A 26,508-nucleotide genomic window follows, 5' to 3' on the forward strand; every position below is an offset into this window, starting at 1 on the left:
CAACGTATCATAACCGACGTGTCATTATTACTGAAATAACAAGGCTCCTCTTGTAGGGGGTGCACAGGTAAAAAAGTTAGGGGGTGTCGATACATTTTTGGTGTGTAGGGGGTCTGGATAAATCACTGGTTATTGTCCATTGTTCCACGTTACATTTGGTTTTGTCTATTTCACTCCTTAATTAAATGTTTGCTGAATCATGTTGGGAACATCTTGCTTGTGGGCTGCTTGAAAAAATGTAGGGGGGGGGGGGGGGTCGTCTTTGCAGTTACTTTGTAATAGCTTCATAGGGCCTAGCTGATACGCAAGATCCATGACGAAACAAACCTGAGCAATAGGCAACACAATTTAGACGAAAATGCACAAGATGAACGTCCAAGGACAACCAGGAACCGCGTCCCTTGGACAGTGTTCTGTATCACTGCCGATATGGGTCCCAGAGCAAACAACGACGAAGTCCCCCTCCCCCGGGAAGGAGTTGAACAGGAAAAAACATTTGGGGGGGGGGGTGGCTCAATAAATCACTGCTTCATCTGCTGCCATGGAGGTCCCACTTCCCTCCTTCCCCTGCTGATTTGCACTGCTCTGCGCTCTGCTGGCGGCCAGAGCGGCATGCTTTCAGCGACATCGAGCGGCCGTTGAGCGGCAACATTGGGCGACGCGTCTGACGCTCTTTGAAAACAACAATAAACCTGAGTTGCCGATGCGAGCTTGCGTTTATGCTCCTTGATATTTGCTTTATCAGTCGCCGGTGAAAGAAGAGAGCCACATGAAGGGCAGAAGATAGCTCTAGTACGCACTCGACGGGTGTGACGATGGGGTTCTTTCAAGGTGTGTGCTGTCGATCAACTCCCGAAGATCGGGAAGCTCGGCGGCGTTTGGGCAAACCCCGTGGATGCACCGACGTCTTCTGTCTCGTGATCTTCTTTTCCTTCTGGGGCATCACGATCTTCATCAGCGCCTTCGCATTCGTCATCGGAAACCCCTTCCGACTCATCAGTGGCTACGACAGTTTCGGAAACACCTGCGGTATGGAAAACGAACCGTTCGGTAGCTTGGCCTTCTCAGGACTGAACATGACGGATAGACAATACGTCTTCTACTTGGATCTCTCCAATATCAAACATTCGCTTAAAATATGCGTCAAACAGTGCCCTCATCGAGACATATCGGATGTCCCGGATTTGCTCAAGTTCGAAGAAGAGACGGGATCGTTTCTCTGTAGGTACGACGTGGTCACTGCGAATCCTCACTTGAGCGTGCTCTACCCGCCGCTGTTAAATCAGACGATTTTGGACATGTTTAACAAGGAGCAGGAAGTGACAGGGTTTGGACCTTGTCCCAGGTTTCCGGTACGCGCCTCCACTCCATTGCTGAACCGCTGCGTACCTGACGCTGCCGTTGGACTGGCAAGTGATCTCTTACACAGCATTTACGCCTACTTAAACAGCATCGATGTGTTACAGCAAGTTGTGAGTGATTTATACGCTTCCTGGCGTGAAATTGTGGGGATGATGTTCCTGTCTTGTATAATTGCCTTGGCAGTAGTCTTGCTTATACATTTCCTTGCCAAGATAGTGTCTTTCTTGATCATGATTTTGGTTTGCATATCTCTCACCGCGATCACGGTTATCTTCTGGTGGACCTACGTCGACATAAAGCTCGGCCTTGACTCCCTGCCTTTCGAGCGACTCCTCGAAGAGTCGTCTAAGAACGAGCACGCATTCCTCATTTATGCGGTAGTTGCTACGATCGTCACTCTGATTTTGCTCCTCCTGGTTATCGCAATGTGGAAACGGGTTGCCCTAGTGGAAGCGCTCTTCAAAGAGGCTGGCGCTTGTATCCGACACATGCCGTTCCTGCTGGCCCAACCATTATGGACTTTCCTGGCCCTCGTCACTTTCTTTGCATTTTGGCTCATCGTCCTTCTGGCACTATCGACTGCGGTCTACCCGCAGCGTGAAACGCACGAGTTCCTCCCTTACCCGTACGGAGTTCTCCATCCAAACAGGTCCGTAGTCCAGGGTCTACGTGCAGCCGAGGCAAAACAGTTCACGCTTGTGGACTACACCCAGCCGTCGTGGATCCACTCGATGTGGTGGTTTCACGTAATCGTCCTGATATGGACGAGTGAATTCATCTTGGCCTGCCAGCAGATGACGATTGCCGGAGCTGTTGCCACGTGGTACTTCACGAGGGACCGAGACGCGCTGTCGTGTCCGATAGGCCACTCCGTTGTGCGCACGATGCTCTATCACCTTGGTTCTGTTGCGTTGGGATCCTTCCTCATCCTCTTGTTTAAAATCCCACGCATCATCCTCACCTTTGCTGAGCGGAGGTTGAAGAAGCGTCAAGACAATCCCTGCGCTTCGTGCGTTCTCAAATGCTGTACCTGCTGCCTGTGGTGTCTGGAGAAGATGATCCGATACATGAACCACAACGCCTACACGGTCATCGCGATTCAAGGGACGTCGTTTTGCAGCGCCGCTCGGACGGCCTTCACGACCCTGGTCAGCAACGCACTCCGCGTGGCGACAATTAACAGCGTCGGCGACTTCATCCTCTTTCTGGGAAAGTGCCTGGTCACCGCCCTGACGGGTCTCGTCGGAGTTCTCCTGCTCAGGAACAATCCGGAGCTGCACTTTTATGCAGTTCCAATCTTCATCGTCTGCCTCTTCGCAGCCTTTATCGCGCACTGCATGTTGTCAGTCTACGAAATGGTGATCGACACACTGTTCCTCTGCTTCTGCGAGGATGTAGCAGTGAACGACGGGTCGCCCGGGCGTGAACTGTACGCTCCAGAGAGTCTTCGTGAGCTCCTGATGTCCGACTCGGCAGGCATGGTTCTTGCGCCTCTGAATGCAGAACGTGCAGAGACGGAGGAGGCAAAAGCATAATCAAACTAGCGAGAATGTGACTTAACAGCTCCTCAACAGAATCCGCTACTTCTGACGACAGGCTCCTTCGAGCGCAGCTAACATATCATGGGGGTAACGAGGTAGCCAACTCTTGAGATGTCGGCAGAAATGTTGCTCGCTCGGAATACATCGTGTTACACGGACGTGTGTAACGTTTGATCCATGTGATAGTCAACCAAAAATGATGGCACTTCCGCTATGCAAAAACATGCTGTGAATGTGTGCTGTCTTTGGGGGATATATTTCCTAACGCAATGTTCATTTGCTGTGAGCAAGCTTTTGATTTCTGACAAACTCCTCCGTAGACCTTCCCTTCCTTCTTCGAGGGGTTACAGGGGTAAACGTGGAAGAGAAATTGGCATAAATTTTGGCACAGCATCAGTACAAAGATTAGAATATGCACCCCCCCACCTCCCAGAAGAATACCTTCACCGCATGTTTCAGTTCAAGTGTTTGCACTATGGCAAAGATGAATCCCTAATGAAAACTGAAAAAGCGGCAATTTCACAACACGAAAAAAGAGAAAAAGATGGTGTGAGAGGGCATCCATTATCCATTCAAATTAAAACAGTGTATTCACCACAAATCATTTTGGTGTTTATGAACTTCAATCCTCTGCTTATTTATTTACAAGTACTTCCCATTTGTCCTGCGGCAGGCCGAAGTATGCCTCGGAACGGCTTTGATGCCTGCACAGGATCATTGTCTCATTATTAGTTCCATGCAAAGTTCTTATCTTAAATATGGTACTCCAGCTGCTGTGTCAGTTGGAAGCTATCAAGGGAGCTATAGAGATATGCAATTTGCATCAAATTTCATACCCTACAAATACCGTAGTGTTTTATCATACATATACTGCGCATATGTGCACTTCATGACTTTAGTGCACATTGTCTGTTTCAAGGCAGCAGAATTATTGGTGATTCATTTTGTGGTTGGTTCTGTTTGTGATTGCTTTTGTGATGCTCAAATTGAAGTCCCGTAATGCGGTACTGCAATTTGACCAGTTGTGGGCAACAGCCGAATTAATGGCTAATGTAACAATAGTTTTGGCTACTCTTACCTCAAACAATCTAAGTAAAGCAGCAGCAAGAATTATCACGAACCATTTAAATCTGAATTTTTTTCTGGAGAAATTACCAATTGAAAAAAAAACAACAACAAAGTTTTGAACATGTGCAGACCTTTCAAGCACATTCACATAAAATGAACAGGAAAGTTCTCATGTGCATTATTCCCCTTCCAAAATCTTGCAATGCTAGTCCTTGTCTGATATAATACGTTGCATTCAACGTTGGATATTACATTTTCTGGTTGCCAATATTAGCTTCAAAGCCTCCTGCCCACAACTGATGTTCATTTTGTACCATCCAGTGATTTTTTGTCAGTTCCTGTTTATTTTATATAAAACTTGCATAATAGATACTCTATTTAATTTTATCCTCATTGCAATGGCTGGCAGCATTTTTGAACGGGTGGAACATGTATGTACAGCATTTCTCACTCACCACCACTGATGCCAAATTTTATTGTATATTACACCTTTTGTATCGTATTTGAGCTGGTGAACGAGAGTTATCTACGAATGCAGCATTTTATGCCACACATTTTCCGCGCTTCGTAATACTTTTACACATTTTCTACAGAGAAAATAAATGCTTATAGATATTCTTCGAGAGACGTGTTTGTATGTGAATGAGTTGATTTTTAGCAGACACGCTTTGTATATCCAATGAAAGTGTGCTGTGTGCAGTTATGGTTTTCGTACACATGGTTGTGTTGTGGTACATGGGGGACACAGACACACTCGCTATTTCCAGGTAACCTCTGCAGTGCAACAAATATTTTTTTTTATTTTCACCTTTTCAGGTGCGTCACTTTGAAACTAATGTGGCACACAAATTTTTCAGCAAATCAGAAAAATATCATATCACAGACATTTTCGTCAATAAGTAGAATTATATTAACCTTCTTCGTGCGTTTAAAATGCATTTTGACGACGCGCACTCATGAGACACGTTTTAATACTAACTCTGCCGGATGACTTTGTGTAACTAATCGGGCAAATCCTTATAGACGGCGCACGTACAATCTTCGGATGCTGTGACAATAGTCTTTCCGTCAGGCGAGAGGGCCACGTCCAGTATTCCAGCCACGTGACCTTCCCAGGACTTGACCAGCTGGCCAGACCTGGTGTCCCAAGCCCTGACGACGCCGTCGAGACAAACTGTTATTACATGATTCTGTCCGTTCCACAACAGTCTCACGATTCCCCCTGGGTGACGACAGGTGTGTCTCTCCATCTGATTCGGAACATCCCAAATGCTCAAGTTGCCGTTCAGGGAGCCGACGGCCAGGATGTTCGACGAGCCTGGTGCGAACGCGACGCTCTCGACAGAGTTGCTGTTGTCGAGTTCGGTTTCGTCAGGGTTGCCGGGTCTTTCGCTGTTTGCTGAGCCGAAGGTGGCTACAACTTTGCCATTGTTGACGTTGGTAAGTTTGGTCAGGCCGTCAGTCGATCCAGTAGCCACTAGGTCTCCAGTCGACGAACAGTCCAGTGTGGTTATAGTTGAGCTGTGGGCAGCACTACCAGTTATGGAGTGGTTGACTGTAGCGGATTTGAGGTCCCATATCCTAAACGTTCCATCTTCGTAAGATGTTACTGCTCGCTTGCCGTCCGGAAGAATCTTCCCTGCTGAACTTTCTGCTCCAAAACTTTGGAAGGTTTTACAGTCACCACTGGGAATTTTCCACAGCCATGCGTTTCCGTCGCTGGTGCCAGCGAAGAGTACGTTAGCGACAGGGTGCCAATGAAGCCATCGGAGGTCGGACGTTTCAAATTCCCAGACCGTGCTCATAGAGGAAATGTCCCATACTTTAATACATCCACTCATGTCACCCGTTGCTACTAAAGATGAATCGTGATTGAAGCCTACGCATGTTACGGAGTCCTTATGTCCTGTACACTCGAATAACACTTCACCGTTGGTTAAATTCCAGACGAACGCACGGTCGTCCTCACCTCCCGATACGACGTACGTGTTGGTGGCATTGACGTCGCAGCTGAAGACGGCTTGGTCGTGGCTTTGAAAGGTGATCTTGGCGTCATTTCGCGATGGTGCCGGGAAATGCGTGTCTCCACCACCTGCTTCGTCATCGTCAAAGTTTGCTTCGTCGCTGTCGACGTCCGAGTCCTCGTAACCTTCTATTATTTCCATATCATCTTCGAGGTCGCCTGGAATGTCGTCGTCGTCGTCGCGATCGCTGAAGTCGTCCATGGGTGGCGGAGTGTCGAAGCGCATTCAATGCGATGTCGCACAAGACGGCCAAATGCTGTGGGAGAACTGGTGTGGCCGACAGTTGTAATAATTACTTCAATAAAGTACTGGCACAGTGTTTTCTGTTGCCCTTACCACGTTGTCGTCGGATTTCTTTCGACAGTGTTGCCAGCTAGGTAGAAAGTGCCTTCGCCCTTCGCTGCGGCCGTGCTTGCGGCATGTGCTCATTGTTGTAGCTCGTGACATTTTGTAGTGTTATTACGTATATTTGTGTATTTGTTATGCACTAACCTGTAATTTCGACTTTTCTTTATGCGGGCAATATTTTGTCGTACTTTTTTTCTGCAAAGCTGAAGCTGAACGGCTGAACACCACGACGACCACGATCGTAACCTTATATCCAATAACATCCAAATCCAGTAATCCATGTCAGGAAGTTAGCGCGGTTTCGCTTTGCTCTATCCGTTTTACCAGTTTTAATTCATATTATCACATCACAGCATTGTTGTTGACAATATGTGCAGCGATACTCATTCCGTTTTACGACTACCACATTTTTTTGCGTGACTCGTTGACTTCCTTAGCCTTATACCATCCCGCAATGGCAGCTGAGGTATACTGGAATGAATGCTTTGCGATTACTACCGGCTATGCTTCGTGAGACACACTTCGGAGCTGCATATGAGTAATGGAGTATGCAATAGCTGTTTTTCAGGCTACAACGTCTGAACCGGTGCACATCTATCGCTGGCTCCCGAAGGCTCTCAAATATTGCACCCAATGAACAGCTACCAGATTTATCCCATCGTCCTGTTATGCTTCGTGAAATAATTCAACATCTCAACGTGAAAGACAATCAGGTACACTATTCCAAAAATAGAAGAAAAGATGACATCTCTACGGTTCCATTTTTTTCATGTTTCAGACATTTATTGACTTCACCTTTGGCGCTGGTGGACACACTAGAAAAATCCTAAAGTCCGCTCAAAATGTTCGGGTTTACGGCATTGATCGAGATCCTCTAGCGTACAGAATGGCATCTGCTATGTCGGAGGAGTTTCCGTAAGTTCTACGGCGTGCTAGGTAGCAGCAAAAGTCATTTCCTTTAAGTCACCTTTTGTTTTATTTGACAGAAATCGACTCATTCCCCTACTAGCACGGTTTAGTGAGGCCGAGAGCCTACTCATGCAGCACGGAGTTCAGCCAAATTCAGTCGACGGTGCGATTTTGGACTGCGGTTGCTCGTCAATGCAGTTTGATGACCCTTCACGTGGGTTTTCTTTGAGCCGTGATGGACCGTTGGATATGAGAATGGATAGAGAAAGGTGTGTTGAAATTATGGTAGTCTGGACCACGACCTACAAGATTATAACGACCATGTCATAGGCACCCCTTCCCCGCGCCGCATTTGGAGGCTAGTGTTGGCGCTACTCGTCGGCCCGGTTATTGCTTCCTCAATTCCTGCAATACTTTGTACTCCAGCTTACCTTAGTATTTTTGTACAAGTGGTGCACGTCCCACGGGAGATACCCCTTCGAAAGTTGATTATCGTCATCATTCTACGCGTTTTCATAGGAGCTGTTGCTGTCGTCTGCTACGGTAATCGTGTGTCCGCTTCTGCGCGTTCAAATTTCCACTGTCCAGTCATGATGTAGATCTCCCTTGCCGATGAGTAGCGGATCGTGCGGATGGGCCCCTCATAGGGGTTGCCGATTATGACGTGGTCGTTATAATCTAGTAGGACGTGGTCTGGACCTGACACAGGGTTGTCTGATCAGACAACCGTTGAGATTGTCGTAGTCACATTGGAGTCATACGAAGCTCCTGACTGTGTGCTTCGACACAACGGTGCTGATCGAGAGCTTGGACATAAACTAGAGGGCTGCCCAAGATAATGGTTGTCAATCAGCAACCAAGGTAAAACCAACGGACACACTGTTTTGGTTTAAACGAGAAAAATGAACAACACTCTCACGTCTGGTTTCATCTACGTAAGCAGATGTCGCAGCGCTAGGTGACAGAGATAGAAATGATGAAAGACTGCTTTTCAGATATTGTAAAATAGTATAATCAACAAGTTATGTCTCAAATCTGTAGCTTGACTGCTAGCTTGGCAGGACAGAAACTGGAAAGTTATTGACAGCTCAAGCATTGGCTATAAAATCTGATTATAAATAATTGGCTGCAAATTTAACTGAAATATTTTGCGCAGTGATTCCAAGCATGTGACGGCATTTTAGCTTTGATTTGGGTCTAGACTGTTGCTTTGAACCAGAAGTGTAGTACTCAACATACACTTGACGATGACCAACTACGTGTACTAGTAGTGTTTAGGAACTACTTTTTGAAGTAGCAGTAACTATATTTCTTGAGCCATGCGCGTATTTTATCCCACAGGTACCCGGACGAGCCAACGGCTGCAGACGTGGTGAATTCGCTCGACGCGGAATCTCTTGCGCGAATCTTCAAGGTGTACGGAGAAGAGAAGAAATCTAAGAAAGTGGCGCAAGCAATCATAGACTCACGTTTTATGATGAAGCGTATCGCTACCACGTGGGAACTGGCAGAGGTTGTCGGCGGAGCCCTCAGTGAACGGTGAGTACTTGTTGATAGCTGCTTTCCAAGGCACGGTAGAGTTCTCTCGAAGTACGGTACACCTTCATTATAGTGAAATGGGTGTTTTAAGAAGATTATTGCTTTATTCGAAGCCTCATGCTGTCCCAGCACACATGCATGCCTTCAAACCCGATCATTTTAATTGTCCTGCAAGCCGCTTAGTGTGAAAGGGTGAACCTGATGTAGCTCATATGGCAGACCCAGCTTACAGCTTTTCTCTCTCACTCTTTTTAACAGAGATGGGATGAATCCAGAATTTTCTGAATATGAATCCAAGGAAGGTTCTGCGAACCCATGAATCTTTCGAATCTTTCCTTTAAGAGAGTTTCCTTTAAAAGAGTTTCCTTTAAAGAGTTCATTTAAAGAGTTTAAAAAGCGAGGATGAAAAACAATTGTGCTGAAAAGTGTTTTGAAGTAGAACAGGAGGAAACATACCCAGGAAGGGTCTCTGTCCTCCAGCTTTTGTGGAACATAAATTTCGAGAACTTTACCGATTTTGCTTTCTCTCCAGCTACGAGCGTCATGACAAACTGCAGCGACCAGCACATTCTGCAACAAAGGTCTTCATGGCATTGCGCATCTTTGTCAACAACGAATTAAACGAGCTCAGCTACGCCCTTCACGTCGCTTCTCGACTGCTTAAACCCGGAGCTCGGATGCTAGTGCTGTCTTTTCACTCCCTCGAAGACCGTGTGGTAAAGCGACACTTCCAGGTATCGTTACTCCTCCTCTCACATGTCACAAAGTGGGTTGTGATCCGCTTAAAGAGACTGTCGCATCCGCCGCGGTCGATTCCGAAACTATGGCGCCGTTTCACTCTTCGTTCATCATCGACAATAACGCCAAAAATCCGACACCAACTATACCGCTGCTACGCGGGCAGAATAAACAGTGATGGCCACTAACTACTTCTACAGTAGTTTAACTATAACTACTAACTGCTTTGCAATTGAGTAGTTTAACTAGTAGTTCAACTACTTTCAGGGGAGGTAGTTAAAACTACTTCTTTAACTACTGCAATGTAGTTTAACTACATCTATAACTACTTAACGTTGTCCATCAACACCAATCCCATTCTATAGCGTTCTTAGACACCTAAATATGAATCACAAGCAGTGATAAAAGTGAAGATTTAGTACATATGCACGGCACAATTGCTCTGCACCACCGTTCTCATCAAACAAGTAGCTCAAGGTAAAAGTCGGAAACACAATAGTGCCGTAAAGCTTGCGGCAAAATCGGAGTAGTTGGCGACTGCAGTAACCTAACTACTGTAGTTAACTACTCGAAAATGTAGTTTAACTAGTAGTTGCAGACTACATTTCTCCAAGTAGTTGATAACTACTTTTTAACTACAATCAGGTAGTTTAACTAGTAGTTTAACTACATGTAGTTAACTACTGGCCATCGCTGAGAATAAATGACATTAGCGTGTAATGTCAGTCGGGTCCCGAATGCCGTTCCTTACGGTAGTCGTGCTGCATGTCAGGTTGGAACGACATTAAATGTGATGATGTCGATTCGGGCCTCCCACTAGCTGCATAAGAGATGGAGTACTTGAAGAGTGTAAACGTGTTCCGAGAGATTGAAAATACCCATTATATCCCACAAAATGAGAAAATTTGCTTTATTTCAGAATCGATGATCTGTACTGTGTCGGCGAAACTGTTGTCACCTTGCCTGTCAGGTGGCAGTCTGTGCCAAAAGCAAATATGCAAAAAAAGCTATCGACTATCGTTAACAACGCCAGTCATCTTGCCAAAAATAATGCTCGTTTCCGCGTAATCTATAAAATTATTGTGCGGAGCGCAGTACAGAGTGGCTTTGTGGAAGTTATAAATTGCTCTTGCACTCGGACAATGGGAGCGACGGTACTCATTTCGTGGGCGAATGAGTTGTGGCGATCTCATTATGCGGGAACTGTAATTCAGATGAATGCCGTTAAATATCTCTCTATAGCGTGACACGAATGACATGAAGACTTAACTCATTACGCACTTAATGTAGTTTCCGTGTAACTCGATGCAATGCAGGGCAAGAGCAAACGACGGATGTTGAGAGTACGCCGGAGTTCCCTCTCTGGAAATTGGGGAAAATGTCACTCAGGCAACGTCAATCAGGGAGTTGCTGGGGGGGGGGGGGGGGGGGGGGGACGGCGTCTGTAGTTCGCGGAAAGTCTGTCATCGGCTCGTGGAATGTTGTTTCTGGCTAGCGTCAGACGTATTCATACAGTCAGGAGCATAACACTGTGTTCCACGTGACATGGCCTCGCCGGAAGTCGCGGCGCTAAGCAAAAGTTGGCATATTGACTGCGGACTTTTTGCCTGTGATATTGCAGTGCGCACGCGAAGCAGACGAACTGGGAGACAATCGTCTGTGCTGCACTCCTAAACGTGTGCCTGGCTCGTGTTATCTTGGTGTTACTATCACTGGCGCTTCTTTAGCTGCAGAGGCGTGCGAATCTTTAAGACTCGTTTATTTAATATGCGAGCTGTTTTCGGAAGAGGAACTTGGCCGAGCAGACTGTGAGGCGGGGCCCAACATTACGGTCTCGTGCACACGTTTCCGGATGCGATGGTCCCTTTAAAGGTACCGTAAAGCAGTAGAGCTGCAATCTCAGAAAATGTATCTATTCGACAGCCTGAGCCCTCAGTCCTCTTACTTCACAAGTTTCATCCCAATTGCGCTCGTAGTTTTTAGAAAATTAAAATAGAAATTTACGAGCAACACTGTGGTGAAGTCGCCACCAACTGCGAATTGCTTGTCAGGAACGGCGGGAGAACTACATTGCAAGTGCATAACACTGTGTCTAAAATGATTGCATTGTGGCTGCATGCAATGCAATGATTGCATTGCAAATGGTGCAATGATTGATTGTGGCTAAAATGATTGCTTACTGTATGTCCGCTCCACCGGAGCTGGACCCTCGTTACAAAGAGGCCCGCCAGGGGTGCCAAACCATCCATCCAAGTTGGCTGCATGTTGGCTACGCAGTCATTATGAGCAACAAGCCAGTCGGGAACATGAGTCACTGTTGCTTGACAAATTGGGGACTGTATTTCCCACAAAACATCGCCCTGAGCCGTTTTACGGCCAATATTACTAGCAAATTAAAAATATCTAGCATTCATCTGCCAGTTGTTACGCTGGATTTACAAGCAACAAGCTGCTAGACTACGCCGCCAACATAACCTGTACGTCTGCTGCTTTACTTGTACCTTTAGTACTTTGTGCTCTACAATTTGTGCACACATTATGATTGGTTCATTCCGATAGAGTTCGATTACCGAGGGGCGTCCGTGCAGGAGTGTGAACCGTGTGATTGGTTCATGCAGGACGTCGATATCGACGAGCCTGTGAGCACATCCATCTCTCAGAAGTATCGCAATGCAACAAAGTGGCACAACGTGGACGAGATGGAGAAGGAGCGGATCCGGGTCTGGCAACCTGTCAAGAACGCTCGGCTCATACTGCCCACAGACGATGAGGTGTACGAGAATCCCCGGAGCCGGTCGGCCAAACTTAGGGTGGCGGAGAAAGCGGCGTAGTCCACCACCTCCGTGTAAATATGTGGTAGTATGTAACACGAGCAACGTTGCTAATCAACGTTGGTCCACAGAGTGCCTTAGGTGTGGAGCACCGCACAAGTGTAGATCTATCAGCCTGGCTCGAACCTGTCATGCGGATGCTGAGAGTCCAGGCCAGTGGCTGTAAAGCCCAGACTGACATATTTATGTGAAAGATGAAAGTCACTGGAAAGGTTAGCCAGCTGTAGGACTCGAACCCACATCTTCTCGATTGTGGCTTCTGATGTGGGTTCGAGTCCTGCAGCTGGCTAACCTTTTCAGTGACTTTAATCTTTCATGGCATTTCTTAGGCAAATTGAGGCTTTGTATGTATTTGTCCCTTCTATGTTGTTCCAGCCTCAGAACATCAGTTGTTTCATATTTATGTGGTCCGTTCAGTTGTCCAGATTATGTGAAACAGAATGACTGGAGCAAAAGAAGGAAAAAAAAAAAGAGGGTGATAGATAGATACTGACAAAGACTAATACATGACTCAAGATCCGTGCTTGGACCTGCGCCCAAGATGAAAGCAACTGTAAGGACTGCGCCGGGCTCAGGTTTTCGGGCTAACCCGGACCCACGCAGTGAATACATGAGAATGTTTTCAATTGCATGGAACCAACATGTATATATTTATAAGTATATATTTAAACATTTTTTGCTATACATCGCAACGGGCATCTTGGAGGCAACCTGCATACTTTGCACACTGCATGAGCCGATCTCTCAGGCTCTTCGAGCTACGAAGCACAAACCACAGTAGCAGAAGCAGCGAATATAAGAAGGTTCTGTAATATATATAGTTTTTTTTTTTCTTCTTCATGAAATGAACACGGTGGGGACCTTTTATAATAATCCTCCAAATAAATGAAGATGACAATATCTGCTACACAACCAACATAACACATAAGGGAAACATGATACTGACAAAATTGTGTGAATGCAGGCTAGCTGGTGTATGAGCTCCGTAATGTAAAAGCCTGAGCGTGGCCACACAGTGTGTTCCCAGGCTCAGGCTCTTACGTTATGGAAACATGATAGCATCCTAATACGCCAATGTTTTGACAGTGATGAGGCATCCACACCACAATAGTACTACTTATCATATGCACACTGAACTACATTTGCTAACTCAGTCCAGAAAGCAGACTAATAAGCCAAAGGCCCAATCAAATGCTCCATAAAGAATGTATAAAAAGTGTCATTTTGTGGGTGCACCATGTGGGTGAAAGTGAAGAAGCATTCCTGAAGGAAGTAGCTTTGGAAGGCCATGTTGGCTCTGGAAGTGGAAAAAGCAGGGAAGGAGGGCAGTTGTATGTGGTATGGACGCACAGCAAATAAAATAGAGGCCTTTGGGGTGTATCCAAAATTTGTTTAGAAATTAGCTACAAGTGGCCTCCACTGTATCCGTAACAATAATCGTGGCATACATGTATCGAAGTACATATTGGCCTTCTTCCATGATAATGAACTGTAATGAAGAGCAATCAATAGGAATTGAAGGGCTCAGGACCAAAAAAGTCCTACAAGATGGCAGAATGTGAGCTCTGTGGAAACAGGGAAAAGAGGGAGGGGGGGAATGGACAGGGAATGGCTGGGAAATGGAACTGTATTATATGAATGAATGTAAATAAATAAATAAATAAATAAATAAAATAAACAAATAAATGGCCACAGTAGTGTGAATACGTGTGCACAGAATGGTAGGAGCAAGCGATAATGCGACACTGATAAATGCAACAAAATGTTTCTTTCTTCTTTTTTTTCACGCACATTAAAAACATACTGCATATAACGTTTTCGAAACTGACAAAAACAGCTCGTGGAAAATCATGTTTCTCCTCTGCATGAAATTTTGCAGGGTCCATAACTTAGTCCACCTGGAATGTAATGGATTGCATAAAATAATGGCTTCAGAGGAATAATAACAAACCCATTATTGCGTTTGCCTCGCAATTGTCAGGTAGAATTTTTTCCCCCTATGGCAGACGATAATGTATTCTGTTGAATAGCTCTGTTGCGCCTGAAAGGAGCTGGCTGTTGAAATGACTTCCTCCCTCTGTGAGTTAAGCTGGAACATGCTGAGGTAATCAAGTAGGATCATTAAAGTTGCACGTTAAATGTCATCCATTCAATTTCACATTACCTGAAAAGTTATTACTGTAACTAACTGTTAGTATTGTTTAGTAAAATAAATTATTTAAATGTTTCAATCTCTTTAAATACTTATCTTAACAGTTATTATACTGTAAGTCTGTTACTGTAACTGCACTATATACTACAGCATTCTAAAAGTTAGTCTCACAAAATATCTTCCAAACTTAGTTACAAAATTTACATAACATCTAATTATGTAACCAATTGATAAATGCTGCTATAAAATCTTAACAACATGGGGGAGGTCGACGTTTCACGAGCTGCTCCTGTCCCCACTCCGTGTACGATGGCATTCACAATAAATGCAAAATTTTTTTCGTGTAACTGCAGGCTGCTTCCAACCAGTGTCTGACCTAAGATCATAATAAATGCAGTGCACTTCACAAGGCATTTCTCATCATTACGGAGTTGCACCCGTACAAAGAATCTGTACAAACACCTATCAAATGTGTGGTTCTTTCTTACGGTTTTCTCTTTGCCTGCAGGAAACACATCCCAAGGTAATTTGTTATAATATGTATGCAATATATATATATATATCTGTGGTCCAAAGGAAGACCGCATTCCACGTTACAAACATTATTTAGCCACATTTGCTAGATGCAGCACATTGGTTACATAACCTCAACTTGGCAGGGACTGGTGCAGCTATGGAATCAGGCGGGTTGGCCGTAGGACAACAACAAAATATACCTTCTGATTACTGCATTCGGGTTTGACTTTTCCAGGTTAAACTCGGGCTTTCACTACCTGAATCTGTTACCTTAGGTCATTAAAGCAACATTAAAATAAAATATTGTTTAATTATTGTTTGGATTTTTTATTGTTTAATATTAATTATAATTAGCAATCCGAATTTAACTATTATTATTACATTAAAAATTTGTGTCTTAAAAATAAATAAAATAATTTCAAGTAATCAAAATTAAAAATTGAACTGGTTTTAGCTGTTGATTGAACTGAAGTATAGTATTGATTATGTCTGTTCATTAATTACGTGAAACTTGCACGGTACGCAACTGCTAAATCTTTCTTGTCTAACAGAAAACATGATTTCCAGTTAATTATTTGTGACAATACTTTTACCTGTGAACCAAAATTTTCTCCCATAATGTTATTTGACGTAATAATAATAATGTAACATGACATGAAATATGTGACATGAAATAATGATAATGTAATAGAAATTTTATAATTTAATCCAAAATGTAATAGCACCTCAGTGCACCTTTGGGAGAAAAAAAAAAGAACTCTGGAGTTTTCATTGCTGACTTTCGGTACAGCATAAAACCCGGAACAGCAAGACCCTGTATCGCATTAAAAACATACGCCATTGCAGTTTGCCATTAAAGTGTTGTTGTACCATCATTTTGAAGATCACGTTTCTAGCGCAGCAGCGCTGTGGTCACGTTACTTTTGCACTGTTCCACGAAGGACAGGACGTCTTGAAGAGTATAAACGTAAAAAAAAGTGGAATGTTCTTTTTTTTCTTTCTCGTAATATTACAGAATATCACTAATGTATGTACTAGATTGTTTTTTGCTCTCACTGATGTTGGTGTCTGTATTAATGGTTTTTGTCTCCAGAAGGCACAATGTGAGTGGCATATCTATAGGATGGGTAAGGGGGTTTTTGTTCACTTTTATGCTATGGAATGGATCTAAAGTCCCAGCGTCAAAATTTTCAGTGCTGAAAGCCCTTGAGATGTAAATTGTGTTACTCTCGCCTTGATCGGTTTCAAAGAGAGGGAAGTGTGCCCCGAAAATTGTACAACAGACCACATGCATATTCTAGGGGCCGTCCATAAATAACTGTCGAGCCTGAAGTACTCCTATCGATGAAGGTTTGTGGAAACCACCTGAGCTGTCCTCATTTTTATGCTCTTCTCGAATTATTTTATTTGCCTTTAATTCACTCGAGGTAGATTTTAGTTTAGACTCTGGAAACTAACTGTACTCAGTTCAGTTTTAAGTGTCGATATTTATTATTTTCTCCGCGTTTGATCACAGCTTTGAACACTTACAGTTCGCTCAAAGTCTAGATAAATTCTTGTAGCTTAAACCTGCTCATGCCACATAATCAATGAGAGAGCCAAAGCTATACTGTTTCTCGCGTGACCTTATCTCGCTTACCGCTTTTAGCTCGGTACAATTTCGGTTCAATTACTGAGTCGCCACCCATACTGCAATTACCGCACCATTACAAGTTGTGCAAAATCCGGCAAAACGGTTCGTTTCCTCCAGTTTTTTTATCTATAAAGTATTAGCCTGAGGAATGTCCTTATTGTGCATCATTTATAGACAACCCCTAAAAGCAGCAACGTTGAGCCACAGCATTTTACATCATTTGTTATCACTCCACGATCCCCCACTTGTTGGGAAACGACTCAGATAATCTGAAGTTTGAACGACAAACACTCGTGCATGCTGCACCAGTTGGGGCTTTGTTGAGGTGTTGCCTACACACTCGACCACACATGCGCGCAACACACACACTAAGGCAGAAAGCTGGGCATCCCATGCACGTGCACCCTCGCACATCAGGAAGCAGAGCGCACAGAGGACGACCACTTGCAAAGCGTTCCTCCGCGTTCCTCGCATCGCGGGACGCTGCAGACTGATGGAGAGTGTTGCTGCAACCGTGGCTGGAAGCACAAACAACTTCCCTAGACTCTTCAGTTTCAGTACTATTTTCAGTGTAAACGGAAGCCGTGTCATTTGCCATGGCGAGAAATGGTCTGGCATTTAAGCATTGGGAGCTTAGTGAGTTAGCTTTGAAAAATAGGTACCATTTAAGCGCAACGAGCGTGTGATAGTAGTTGGACAGCACAAACTCTGAGAGTTGCGTTTACTGTGCTTTTGTTTCTTAAAAAGTAACTATGTTATTGTAATTTTAACTGTAGCTGTAACCAGTTACATTTTGAAAAAAAGAAAGTAACATTTAGATAGTTTTGCGCTTCAAAGTGTTCGATGTTGTTATCTGGTTTAAGTAGAAGGAGATCTCTGCACACATTTCACCGAGCCATAATTACATCACGCATGCACTTAGGACGTGTAGGCCTTATACTGTTGTACAGCGGTACTCGAATATGTGTTCAGTCATGTCAGGTGCACTTATATTCTAGAGATGGTGCTGCTGGCTATTGCGGTTTTTTGGTGCACTTTGGCACGTAACTATTGAAAGACAAAATGGGGGAAAAATGCAAGTTTAACGCGACTCAAAACATAAATGGATCTCGGGGGGCCTTCTAGGATGTGTCGTATAACTTTGTCCATTTCCATATCTGGTAACTGCCGTCCCAGTAGTTCTAATGCCATGCAGCAGCGTACCGAATTATACCTACTCGCACTCCCATCCAACCCACAGCAGCAGATACATTCTCCACCAGTCTGTTGTCAGCCTGTCTTCACTACGAAGACTCTCTAGCAGACGACGCAGAAGGGGGATGGTGCTTGTGGGTGGAAACTGCCCCACAGCGCACATCCCAGCAGACGACCAGTTTTGCCATCGGGCGGACCAGTCGCGACGCCGGGTCCTTTACGTCCAAGTGGAAGAGGGCACGGTGTGGTGAGAAGGTCCGCGACCGTTCGCGCTTCCAGCTCGAACGGAATGACGGCTTACGACGACGGAGCCGGCCCCCCGCAGTCTCGTCCGTCTTTGGCGGGAAACGGCCGTACAAGTACGTCAGGATCTGCAAAAATAAAATTGCAGTATAGTCAGACCTGCACGTACCGAATTTATAGTAATAATAATAATAATAATAATAATAATAATTTGTGAGTTGACATCTCGAGATGACTGTGATCATGAGCATTGCCACAGTAGTCGGTCCGTGGATTAATTTTGCCCACCTGAGGGTTCTTTAACGTGCGCTGAAATCTCAACACACGGCGCACACCGTATTTAATGTCCCTCGCGAAAGACTGCATGTTAAAGCAACTTGTACCCTGCCACCAAGTTGCTGGCGTCCTCTGTTGGGTCTGAACTTGCAGCCTTGGGATCAGTAGGTGAACATGCTACCAACTCAGCCACTGAGCGTAGTCGTACAGAATTTGAAGGGAATCAAAATAATTTGACATATCGATATTTAGACATACAAAGCTTTGTTAACACTGCAGTCTCTGCAGTCTCTGATGGCTCCCTTAGGTATGGAGGGGATAGCGATAGGTGTGCTCATAGGGCTTTTTAGTGGAAATAAAGCAATGTTTCGAAAGCCGACCTTTTTAGATGCTACAGAATTATGTGTGGACGTACCCCAAACATTAAGAATCCCACGATGGAAGGGATGAATGCCATGCTCTTGACGGAGAGCGGGTAGCCCAGGTAGCGAGAGTTCATGAGGATGTCATCTTCCACAAGGCTGTGGTTGGTCCGGGGGTTGATCTGGTACCAACGACTTTCGTAGGTCCATAGCGAACGGTTGCCTGAAAAGAAATGAGGAACGTGCTCGGTGCATCATTTGTTGGATGTATGGGAGAGACCTAGGACTAGTATGACTTTGTAGTTGTCTTATACTACATCTCATATAAGAGTAACACTCGTAGTTCAAACTAAGCATGATTACCTGTGGCTAGTACGGTATAGTTGGGTACCGTGCGCACTTTATTGTCTGGACCAATGTACTGACCATAGTCTGGAGGATAGTAGAAAATCTGGTTCTTCCACATATTAAGGTCCAGCATCATCACTATCACGATGATGCCGTAGTTGAACCATTTGCCTGTCAACAAAAAAAAAGGGGAAGGATTTAGGAGGGGTGCAACAACCAAAACACAAACTCTGTTTTTTCAATTGTGACAAAACGTTCTTCCACTTCATGCAAGAAAAACAAGTCTTGTACAAGTCTTGGCAAGTGCACAGCAGAGTTTGCATGGAGCAAAAATGTTTTGTTTCATTACTTCCAATACGCGGCTGGACAAATTACTAAGACGATTTAAAAAGTCATTTCATTACTACTTTAATGTGTGTGACATAAGCGCCGTACTTACCAGTTATATGGAAGACAATTTCAGGAAGGTGCACATATTTCTGGAACATGCGATATTTGAATGAAGCAGCGTGCAGTCCAGGAAGGTTGATGTTGAGGTTGCATACGAAATGGGGAAAGTCCCAATCCTGTAGAACGGTGATGTATTGAGATCAGTAGTAGTTGTAACAGTTCACGGTAATTAGCTTAATTATGTAGTACCTGCATAACAATAAGCAGGTCCATAACTAGAATGAAGGAGGCGAGGAACGCCCGGGACAGTTCCGTGGTGGCGACAAACTCCCGGTTGAGGTAGTCCCAAGAGATATGGTCGCTGACTATAAGCGTGATGACCACCGTGGACAGTGTCACAGTTCCCGTCCAAAAGATGATGATCCGCGTTCGGCCATGGGTACGCCAAAAGTCCCGGAGAGATCTCGCCCAGCTTGGGTACAGATCATCTTGCAACATCATGTCCGTTACCTAAATTGAGAGGAGCTTCTCACTACAAACTGTCATTGATATGGTTCTAGGTTTTCTTTTTTTTTTTTTTGTATTGTGAAAAGTACAGAGGCGAAATGTTGACCTTCGGGCCATATCTTGCAAGAACATGGAGGGATTACCTCAACTCCATGAGTTAGGCAGTTTGCATAGAACAGAATCGTTTTAAAGAATGTATTTATAGAGAACAGTAAGGTGGACATTATTGGTCTTGTGTGCAATGATATCACATTAATTGCTGCATGTCTCTGAGCAGCAATGGCATGGCCATATTTTTGTCTGTGTGTGTGTGTGTGGGGGGGGGGGGGGGGGGGGTCATGGCAACTTTACATGGGGAGGAGGATTTCATCCCTATTTTCCCATTCTCAAATGCACGAGTTCCGATGTTGTGTGTGGGTGGGGGGGGGGGGGTGAACCCGGAACCAACACTGGCGAAGTGACAGTTTGAATTTTCTGCTGTGAGATGAACAAAATTAAATTTGACAGCAAAAGTCAGTTGATGTTTCAACAGGCGTTCTTTGCGGATGTCACAGCACGCAACGTGGAGCGTTCAGAGCAGTTGCGATTTCTTATCACCACTTATCACCTATACCCTATACCACGTGATCGACGAACGAGTCGACGTAAGCCAATAAAATGTCGTAAGCCACAAACGCGGCCAACGAAAGCCATAAAGTGAAAGGCAGGTAGCGGGAAGTTTCATCTTTCATCCGATGTGCTGCTACATGTGCTATCCAGGCACACCTACATCATGGACGATGCAGAACTTCTGATTTTTTTCGAAAATGACGAAAAATGCGAAATACGTGACACCGACGCACTCTGCAGGGTGTTCGGCAGGCCGTTACCAACGGAAGACGCCTACGTAAGGGACGACGATTTCGACAGGTCGTACTGGGATGCCGATTCCCTCGACCTGACATTACCGAGCGAAGATGAGCGAGAAGTGTTGGAGCCCGAAAAAGGAGACCCCCTGAAGACCCTAATACCCAGCAAACACGTGTGGCACCTCAGAGTTTGCGACGTTTTCTCTCTCCATAGCAAGAAGAAAGGAGATTCGGTGACATACAGTCTTCATTATTACGAAGTATTCGTTCGGAACTTCGCTATAGTGGCGTCCGTCAGAAGTGTGAGGTTTAACAGCAAAACGCGCACTTGGATGATAAGCTTGGACGATAACTCCGGAGTTTTGATATGCTATTTCCACATGAAGGACTTGTCGGAATGCGGTCTCGAACGCGATGTTGCGCATAAGGACCTCGAAAACTTTTTGACCGGAGACACGTCCGACGATTACATTTCAAAGCAACGACCGCATTTGCCGAAACGCCAAGACAAAGTCTTCGCAAACGGTTTTCTAACGTGGACCCCTATTGGGATCCGTTTCATCGTACAACAGCTGCATGTCATATACGAGTGGAACGAAGAAACTGCTTACAGACTGACACAGGCTAAATTGTACAGGACTGTCTACGATGAACTGGCGAAGCGATGGCACAAAATGTGCGTTGGATTCGACCTGTACTGGCTCATGAGGACAAAGAAGAAAATAACGGGAAGAGACGTACGCAATGCGGTCAGGAGGGCTCTCGCGAAAAAGCCTGGTTACCTCAGCTATAACACAGAATGGAATGAGCTTTGCAACCAATTTGCGAGGCTGGACTTTGAGACACTGAGGACCCAATGTGAACTGTTCACCCGAAGTGCGTTTTAAGTATGTTTAAAGTGCTATTGTTGCATTCAATATAGTTTGAGTAACAGGAGCCGTCGACTGATTTCAAGATTGGCGTTGCACTACAGTGTGGGTTATGTGCATGTGCCATACACGCTAAAAAGAAAACTCGGAACAAACTGTCATTTAGAATAATATCGCTCTCTTACCTGATTTTTTGTATCAATCTGGATGTTGTTAATTAGTACGCAAGATTTTCAACAAATCAGAAAAGAGGAAATTTCTCCTTTTCAGCAGTTATATTTTCCGGGGTATTGCAACGTAGGGCGGAGATAGGTGAAAAATGGAAGTTGTTAAGTTATCTTATAATGTTATAAGCCAATTCAGACCTGTAAATTTGTGAAGTTTGGTTTTGCACTCATTTTTGCCGCGCTTCAGAATGTCTCGAGAAGTGTAATAGCCGGAAATGAAAAGCCCCAACCCTAAATAGTTGGCTGCAAATTTACTGGAGCTATTTTGCACTGTGACTCTGACCTCGACGTGGTTGAGGCTATCCGAGTTCGTCGCATGTCTTCCACAATGTGGCAAATCCACTCACCATCCAGGCAGTGAGGAAATCTCCCAGCCAAGTCCCACATGCCGCAGCTTTCATGAAATTTGCATTTGTGATGCCCATCATGGCATTAATGCGATAAGGCTCAGGAGTTGGGTGGGCGCTCATGAGGAAGGTGTTGTACACCAAGGAGAACATGTAGACAAACATGAGCATTGTCATGAACATTATCATCCAGGTACCTTGCTCCTCTCTGAACATTTTCAGCCTGAACATATTGCCTGCACAGAAAAAGTGGTCAGTTACGAAATGTCCAGACGTCCGATATCTCGCAGGGGTATCTCATGGATGTTCGGCATGAAACAGAGAAAAACCAGTCCTCACGGAGCAAGAAGTTATGTATGAAGTACTTCCCGCAGACGAGACCCCAGAATATGGCCACCAGCCAAAGCAGGACCTTGAGGAAACGCCACCCCCACTCTGGGGGGTACTTGGTGCACACGAAGGAGAAGACATTCCCGAATATGGGAATCTCGCTCTCGGTGCGGCTGTGAGATATTGGGTCCTCCGCGAAGACAAGGAAGTTGCAGAAGATGACGAAGTAGCTGACAAACAGCCGACTGTAGGGATGTTGGAAGAAGTACCTGCGGAAAATATAATGGCATCACCTGTATTACAAGGAGGCATAAGGGGGTGAGTAAAAGTCCTAAAATGAGGTACTTTAAGCATGCATCCGTCTGTAGAAAAAGGTAAGAAACAGTGTTTCACCTAAAGTCTTTTTCAACGTAGTAGGAGAGATTGCTCTGCGTATCTGCTTCAAGATGGTAGTGGGGTGGGAGACCGTCATGTTGCTCGTCAAGGGTGCGCTGGTCGCTGGATGACATCCGGACCAAGATGGGACGTGGGTTGGCACTTGCTGTATCCGCCCCCGTTGGGGACGGAGTGGGGTGGGTTGGGCTATGTGATGCATCCCCTCCTAAGTGGTACGCAGAAACGGAGCTCCTGTTTACAAACATGCATGGCACTGTTTTAGATCCCAAAGTCTGTTACCTCGGCCCCCTTTGGGGACAGAGTGGCGTGGGTCGGGCTGTGTGATGCATCCCCTCCTATGTGGTACGCAGAAACGGAGCTCCTGTTTACAAACATGTATGGCACTTTTTTAGATCCCAAAGTCTGTTACCTCCGCCCCCTTTGGGGACGGAGTGGGGTGGGTTGGGCTATGTGATGCATCCCCTCCTAAGTGGTACGCAAAAACGGAGCTCCTGTTTGCAAACATGTATGGCACTTTTTTAGATCCCAAAGTCTGTTACCTCCGCTCCCTTTGGGGACGGAGTGGCGTGGGTCGGGCTGTGTGATGCATCCCCTCCTAAGTGGTACGCAGAAATGGAGCTCCTGTTTGCGAACATGGTGTGTGGCACCTTTTTAGATCCCAAAGTAGTTGCGGGATGTTGGGACAGTGTATCAAACCTGGGACCAGTTTATCGGATGTTGGTTGTAACTAGTTACTTATTGCAGTATCTAGTTACAGTACCTAATTACTATTCAAGGGTGGAAGAAGAAATATAGCTCGGTCTGCAGGAGGTTTTGAAATGACAAAAACTACAAATAACGAAGCATCTCAAAACAAGCTCTTGATTGACAAGCTTTTGTGCCGTCTGCACTTCATTGGGTAACAAAAATTGAACATACAGCAAAATACATAGCATGTACTGCCTCAGTCGGTAGCGTGCTGGCTTGCTGAGCTCAAGATCGCGGGTTCGATCCCAGCCGAGGGCAGTCGCAATGTGGGGGAGGCAAACATTGCTTCCAGCACCGTCAAAAGAACCCCGGGTGGTCCAAATTATCCGAAATCCTACGCTGCGGCACGTGCAACATGTCGCCACACTGCGCAGACAAACCTTACGTGTAACACCACGGCACCATTATTATTGCCTCCCTCTCCCTTACTTGTCTCGCGACGTAAAGCCACGAATTATAATCGTGATCATCATCAACCATTTGTTCGCTGCATATTTTGTTGTACAGTGAACCCACGTTAATACGACCCCCGATAATCTGACATACGCGCTTTATGACCACACTCTTGGGGAACAGTGCTGTGAAAGCCCTGCAAATTAATATGACAATTCCGCGTTATGACCAAAATTTTCGGGAACGACCATGGTCATAATAACGAGGGTTCACTGTATGTAGCAGCTGTAACAATAACTTGGCAACATTCCTAAAGTAGCTTTCTCATGACTGCTATTCTGCACCGACAGCAACAGGTGCGGCAAGCATTCCAGAGACACGGCGGAAGGTAACTGTTCCGAGGCTGGAACACACAAACGGACAAACACGACACAAGCCTCAATGCCTTAGAACAGTGGTTCTCAGTCGTGCACGTGTCAAGGACCCCTTCTGGGCTGGGGAGAGCGATGAAGGTCACCTTGAAGGTTCACACACGGGAGAGAGCAACAGGTATGACATGAAGATAAAAACAAAAAGCGCGAAAAGACACTACGCAAGAGGAGAAGACAGGACAAGCGCTGTCTTCATGTCTAGTCACCAACGTGCCCAACAGAGGGTCCTCTTGGACAACAGGTATGAGCACAAGCTATATAGTTGCTGCTTCAAAACCGAGATAATTTAGTATTTTTTATTGCACAGGCAGCAATGAAAGAATGATTAGCCTATGACTGCATTAGTTTTGTTACCAGTGCACTGAAGCGTGGAGCAATGTTACTTATACAAAGTGTCAAACCTGTATCTGTACTCTGTAGACGTAGACCTCAGGAAGTGCCTTTACAGACCCCCATTTGAGAACCACTGCCTTAGAACATGAACAGTAGAAATATGACAGTCATCGAAAAAGCCAGACAGTGGCGAGATTTAAACCACGCGCCTCTTGATTGTCTTCTCACGTAGGAGAGAGCGTGATGGGAGTGAGCGTGTGTCCTGTTAGTCGAACGGGGCTCCTTATTGGCGTGTCTTCGGAAAGCAGGTGCCAGCGTGGCCCAATTGGTAGGTCAAGAGGCGCGTGGTTCAAATCTCGCCGGTGTCTGCCTCTTTCGACGACCGCCATATTTCTACTATTCTAGGGATACTCTGCCGCGATACACACCTCGCACTCTCGTCAATGTAGCGTATGTCGTCGAGCCTTAGGCTGAGGTCGCTGTTTTCGCGGCACGTGAAGACCACGGTTCTGAGCCTGCTGCCCATGCTGCTCTGGCTGCCCCGTCTGGTCCTGTTCACGTCCAGCGCGAGATTCGTGCAGCCAGACTCGGGAGACCGGCCGTCTGCACTGTGGTCAATGTGAGAGAGAAGGGAGGGCTGTTGCGTTTTTGGATAGGACGACCTCCAGCCACAAGTTGTACTAACTTAATTTTCTGGTGACAGCAATGGCTGACGCACGCTCCGTCTTCAGAACACGCCAGCCTAGCTTCGAAGCACTTGATCGCTGCCTGAGTGGCCGTCGCCCAGGAGTCTTTTTTGTTTCCACTCACGGGTGGATGGAAACCTGCAGAAGACGACTTTGATAACCCCGCCATCTGTTCTAATAAGCGGAAGACAGTGTCAGGAAGTCAAGGAGGATGGGAATGACAAATGGTCAAAACAAATGGTCAACATGGTCAAACAAATGGTCAAAACAAAAAAAAAAAGGAAAACAAAGTGGTCAAAACAAAAACGGTCAAAACAAATGACAAAGAATGGTCAAAAAGCGAGTGAGCAATAACAAAACCTTGAGAGTAGGGAAAGAAGGATGCGTGCACATGAATCGGGTCCCGAACCCCGCTGAGACGTTTATTTCTCAGATGAGTGGGTCAGGGAGGGAAAGTCAACAGCTTTCCCGAAGCTGGATTGAATAGGAGACTTTTGAGGGAGACCCCCTCTAACTAACTGTGTCAGCGAGCGTTCTGGTCCAGCTTTTGTGGGAAGGTCTCGTTCACATTTGTCATAAAATGACCGCTAATTTTTTTTTTCATGTTCGTTGTCGGACAACAGTGGTTTCAACTTCTTCGCAACTAGAATGTAACGATTGTTGTTTGGGTCTCACTGAGACGGATGGCTTTGTCCCCCCCAATGACAGTGAGGAAACGAGGCTACGAGTACTTACAGTCGTTTGCATCAGGGTCCGATTCACTACTGTTATCGGAAGCTACCGGAAGTCGTTCCATCCTACACATAGCTCACTTCACTTGCGACCGCAGCTGTCTTTACTAACAGTGCTGCCTCAACACGGTGCACAGTCCTCCATGAGAACAGCAAAGCTCGACGGCCAATGCCCTTGGTGCTCTGCAG

The 26,508-nt window shown here is 45.5% G+C and overlaps 3 protein-coding genes across 4 annotated transcripts; 1 reads left to right on the forward strand and 2 right to left on the reverse strand.

Annotated features, from left to right (window-relative positions):
• Nucleotides 1-649: 649 nt before the first annotated feature.
• LOC135394101 (12S rRNA N4-methylcytidine methyltransferase-like) lies at nucleotides 650-14,921 on the forward strand. Of its 2 annotated transcripts, none has more exons than XM_064624605.1 (7): nucleotides 650-1,472; nucleotides 6,901-7,056; nucleotides 7,122-7,258; nucleotides 7,330-7,521; nucleotides 8,594-8,791; nucleotides 9,324-9,525; nucleotides 12,148-14,921. In XM_064624605.1, the coding sequence occupies exons 1-7, from the start codon at nucleotides 816-818 to the stop codon at nucleotides 12,358-12,360; spliced, it is 1,755 nt and encodes a 584-aa protein (XP_064480675.1). In that variant the 5' UTR covers nucleotides 650-815; the 3' UTR covers nucleotides 12,361-14,921. The 2 variants fall into 2 exon arrangements, with proteins under 2 accessions (XP_064480675.1, XP_064480676.1); XM_064624606.1 differs by lacking the exon at nucleotides 650-1,472 and adding an exon at nucleotides 6,566-6,809.
• LOC135394103 (angio-associated migratory cell protein-like) lies at nucleotides 4,747-6,384 on the reverse strand. Its single transcript, XM_064624608.1, has one exon. The coding sequence runs from the start codon at nucleotides 6,218-6,220 to the stop codon at nucleotides 4,973-4,975; it is 1,248 nt and encodes a 415-aa protein (XP_064480678.1). The 5' UTR covers nucleotides 6,221-6,384; the 3' UTR covers nucleotides 4,747-4,972.
• On the reverse strand, nucleotides 13,009-26,508 carry LOC135394100 (transmembrane protein 117-like). Its single transcript, XM_064624604.1, has 11 exons — nucleotides 26,324-26,508; nucleotides 25,588-25,726; nucleotides 25,331-25,510; nucleotides 22,996-23,229; nucleotides 22,612-22,871; nucleotides 22,273-22,508; nucleotides 19,724-19,984; nucleotides 19,524-19,650; nucleotides 19,100-19,255; nucleotides 18,790-18,959; nucleotides 13,009-18,226 (listed from the first exon to the last, which is right to left on the reverse strand). The coding sequence occupies exons 1-11, from the start codon at nucleotides 26,391-26,393 to the stop codon at nucleotides 17,945-17,947; spliced, it is 2,115 nt and encodes a 704-aa protein (XP_064480674.1). The 5' UTR covers nucleotides 26,394-26,508; the 3' UTR covers nucleotides 13,009-17,944.

This window comes from Ornithodoros turicata, chromosome 5, assembly GCF_037126465.1.
Source record: "Ornithodoros turicata isolate Travis chromosome 5, ASM3712646v1, whole genome shotgun sequence".
In the NCBI taxonomy this organism is placed as follows: domain Eukaryota; kingdom Metazoa; phylum Arthropoda; class Arachnida; order Ixodida; family Argasidae; genus Ornithodoros; species Ornithodoros turicata.

What these genes read in the sequence shown, in the direction of transcription:
- LOC135394101 (XM_064624605.1), top strand. Translation starts at nt 816, where the DNA reads ATGGGGTTCTTTCAAGGTGTGTGCTGTCGATCAACTCCCGAAGATCGG. An exon ending in TCGATGTGTTACAGCAAGTT is followed by an intron (nt 1,473 to 6,900) that starts GTGAGTGATTTA and finishes AGTATGCAATAG; the next exon opens with CTGTTTTTCAGGCTACAACG. An exon ending in TCAACGTGAAAGACAATCAG is followed by an intron (nt 7,057 to 7,121) that starts GTACACTATTCC and finishes TTCATGTTTCAG; the next exon opens with ACATTTATTGACTTCACCTT.
- LOC135394103 (XM_064624608.1), bottom strand. Translation starts at nt 6,220, where the DNA reads ATGCGCTTCGACACTCCGCCACCCATGGACGACTTCAGCGATCGCGAC.
- LOC135394100 (XM_064624604.1), bottom strand. Translation starts at nt 26,393, where the DNA reads ATGTGTAGGATGGAACGACTTCCGGTAGCTTCCGATAACAGTAGTGAA. An exon ending in AATTGTCTTCCATATAACTG is followed by an intron (nt 19,256 to 19,523) that starts GTAAGTACGGCG and finishes TTTTGTTGACAG; the next exon opens with GCAAATGGTTCAACTACGGC. An exon ending in TGGGATTCTTAATGTTTGGG is followed by an intron (nt 18,227 to 18,789) that starts GTACGTCCACAC and finishes TTATTTTTGCAG; the next exon opens with ATCCTGACGTACTTGTACGG.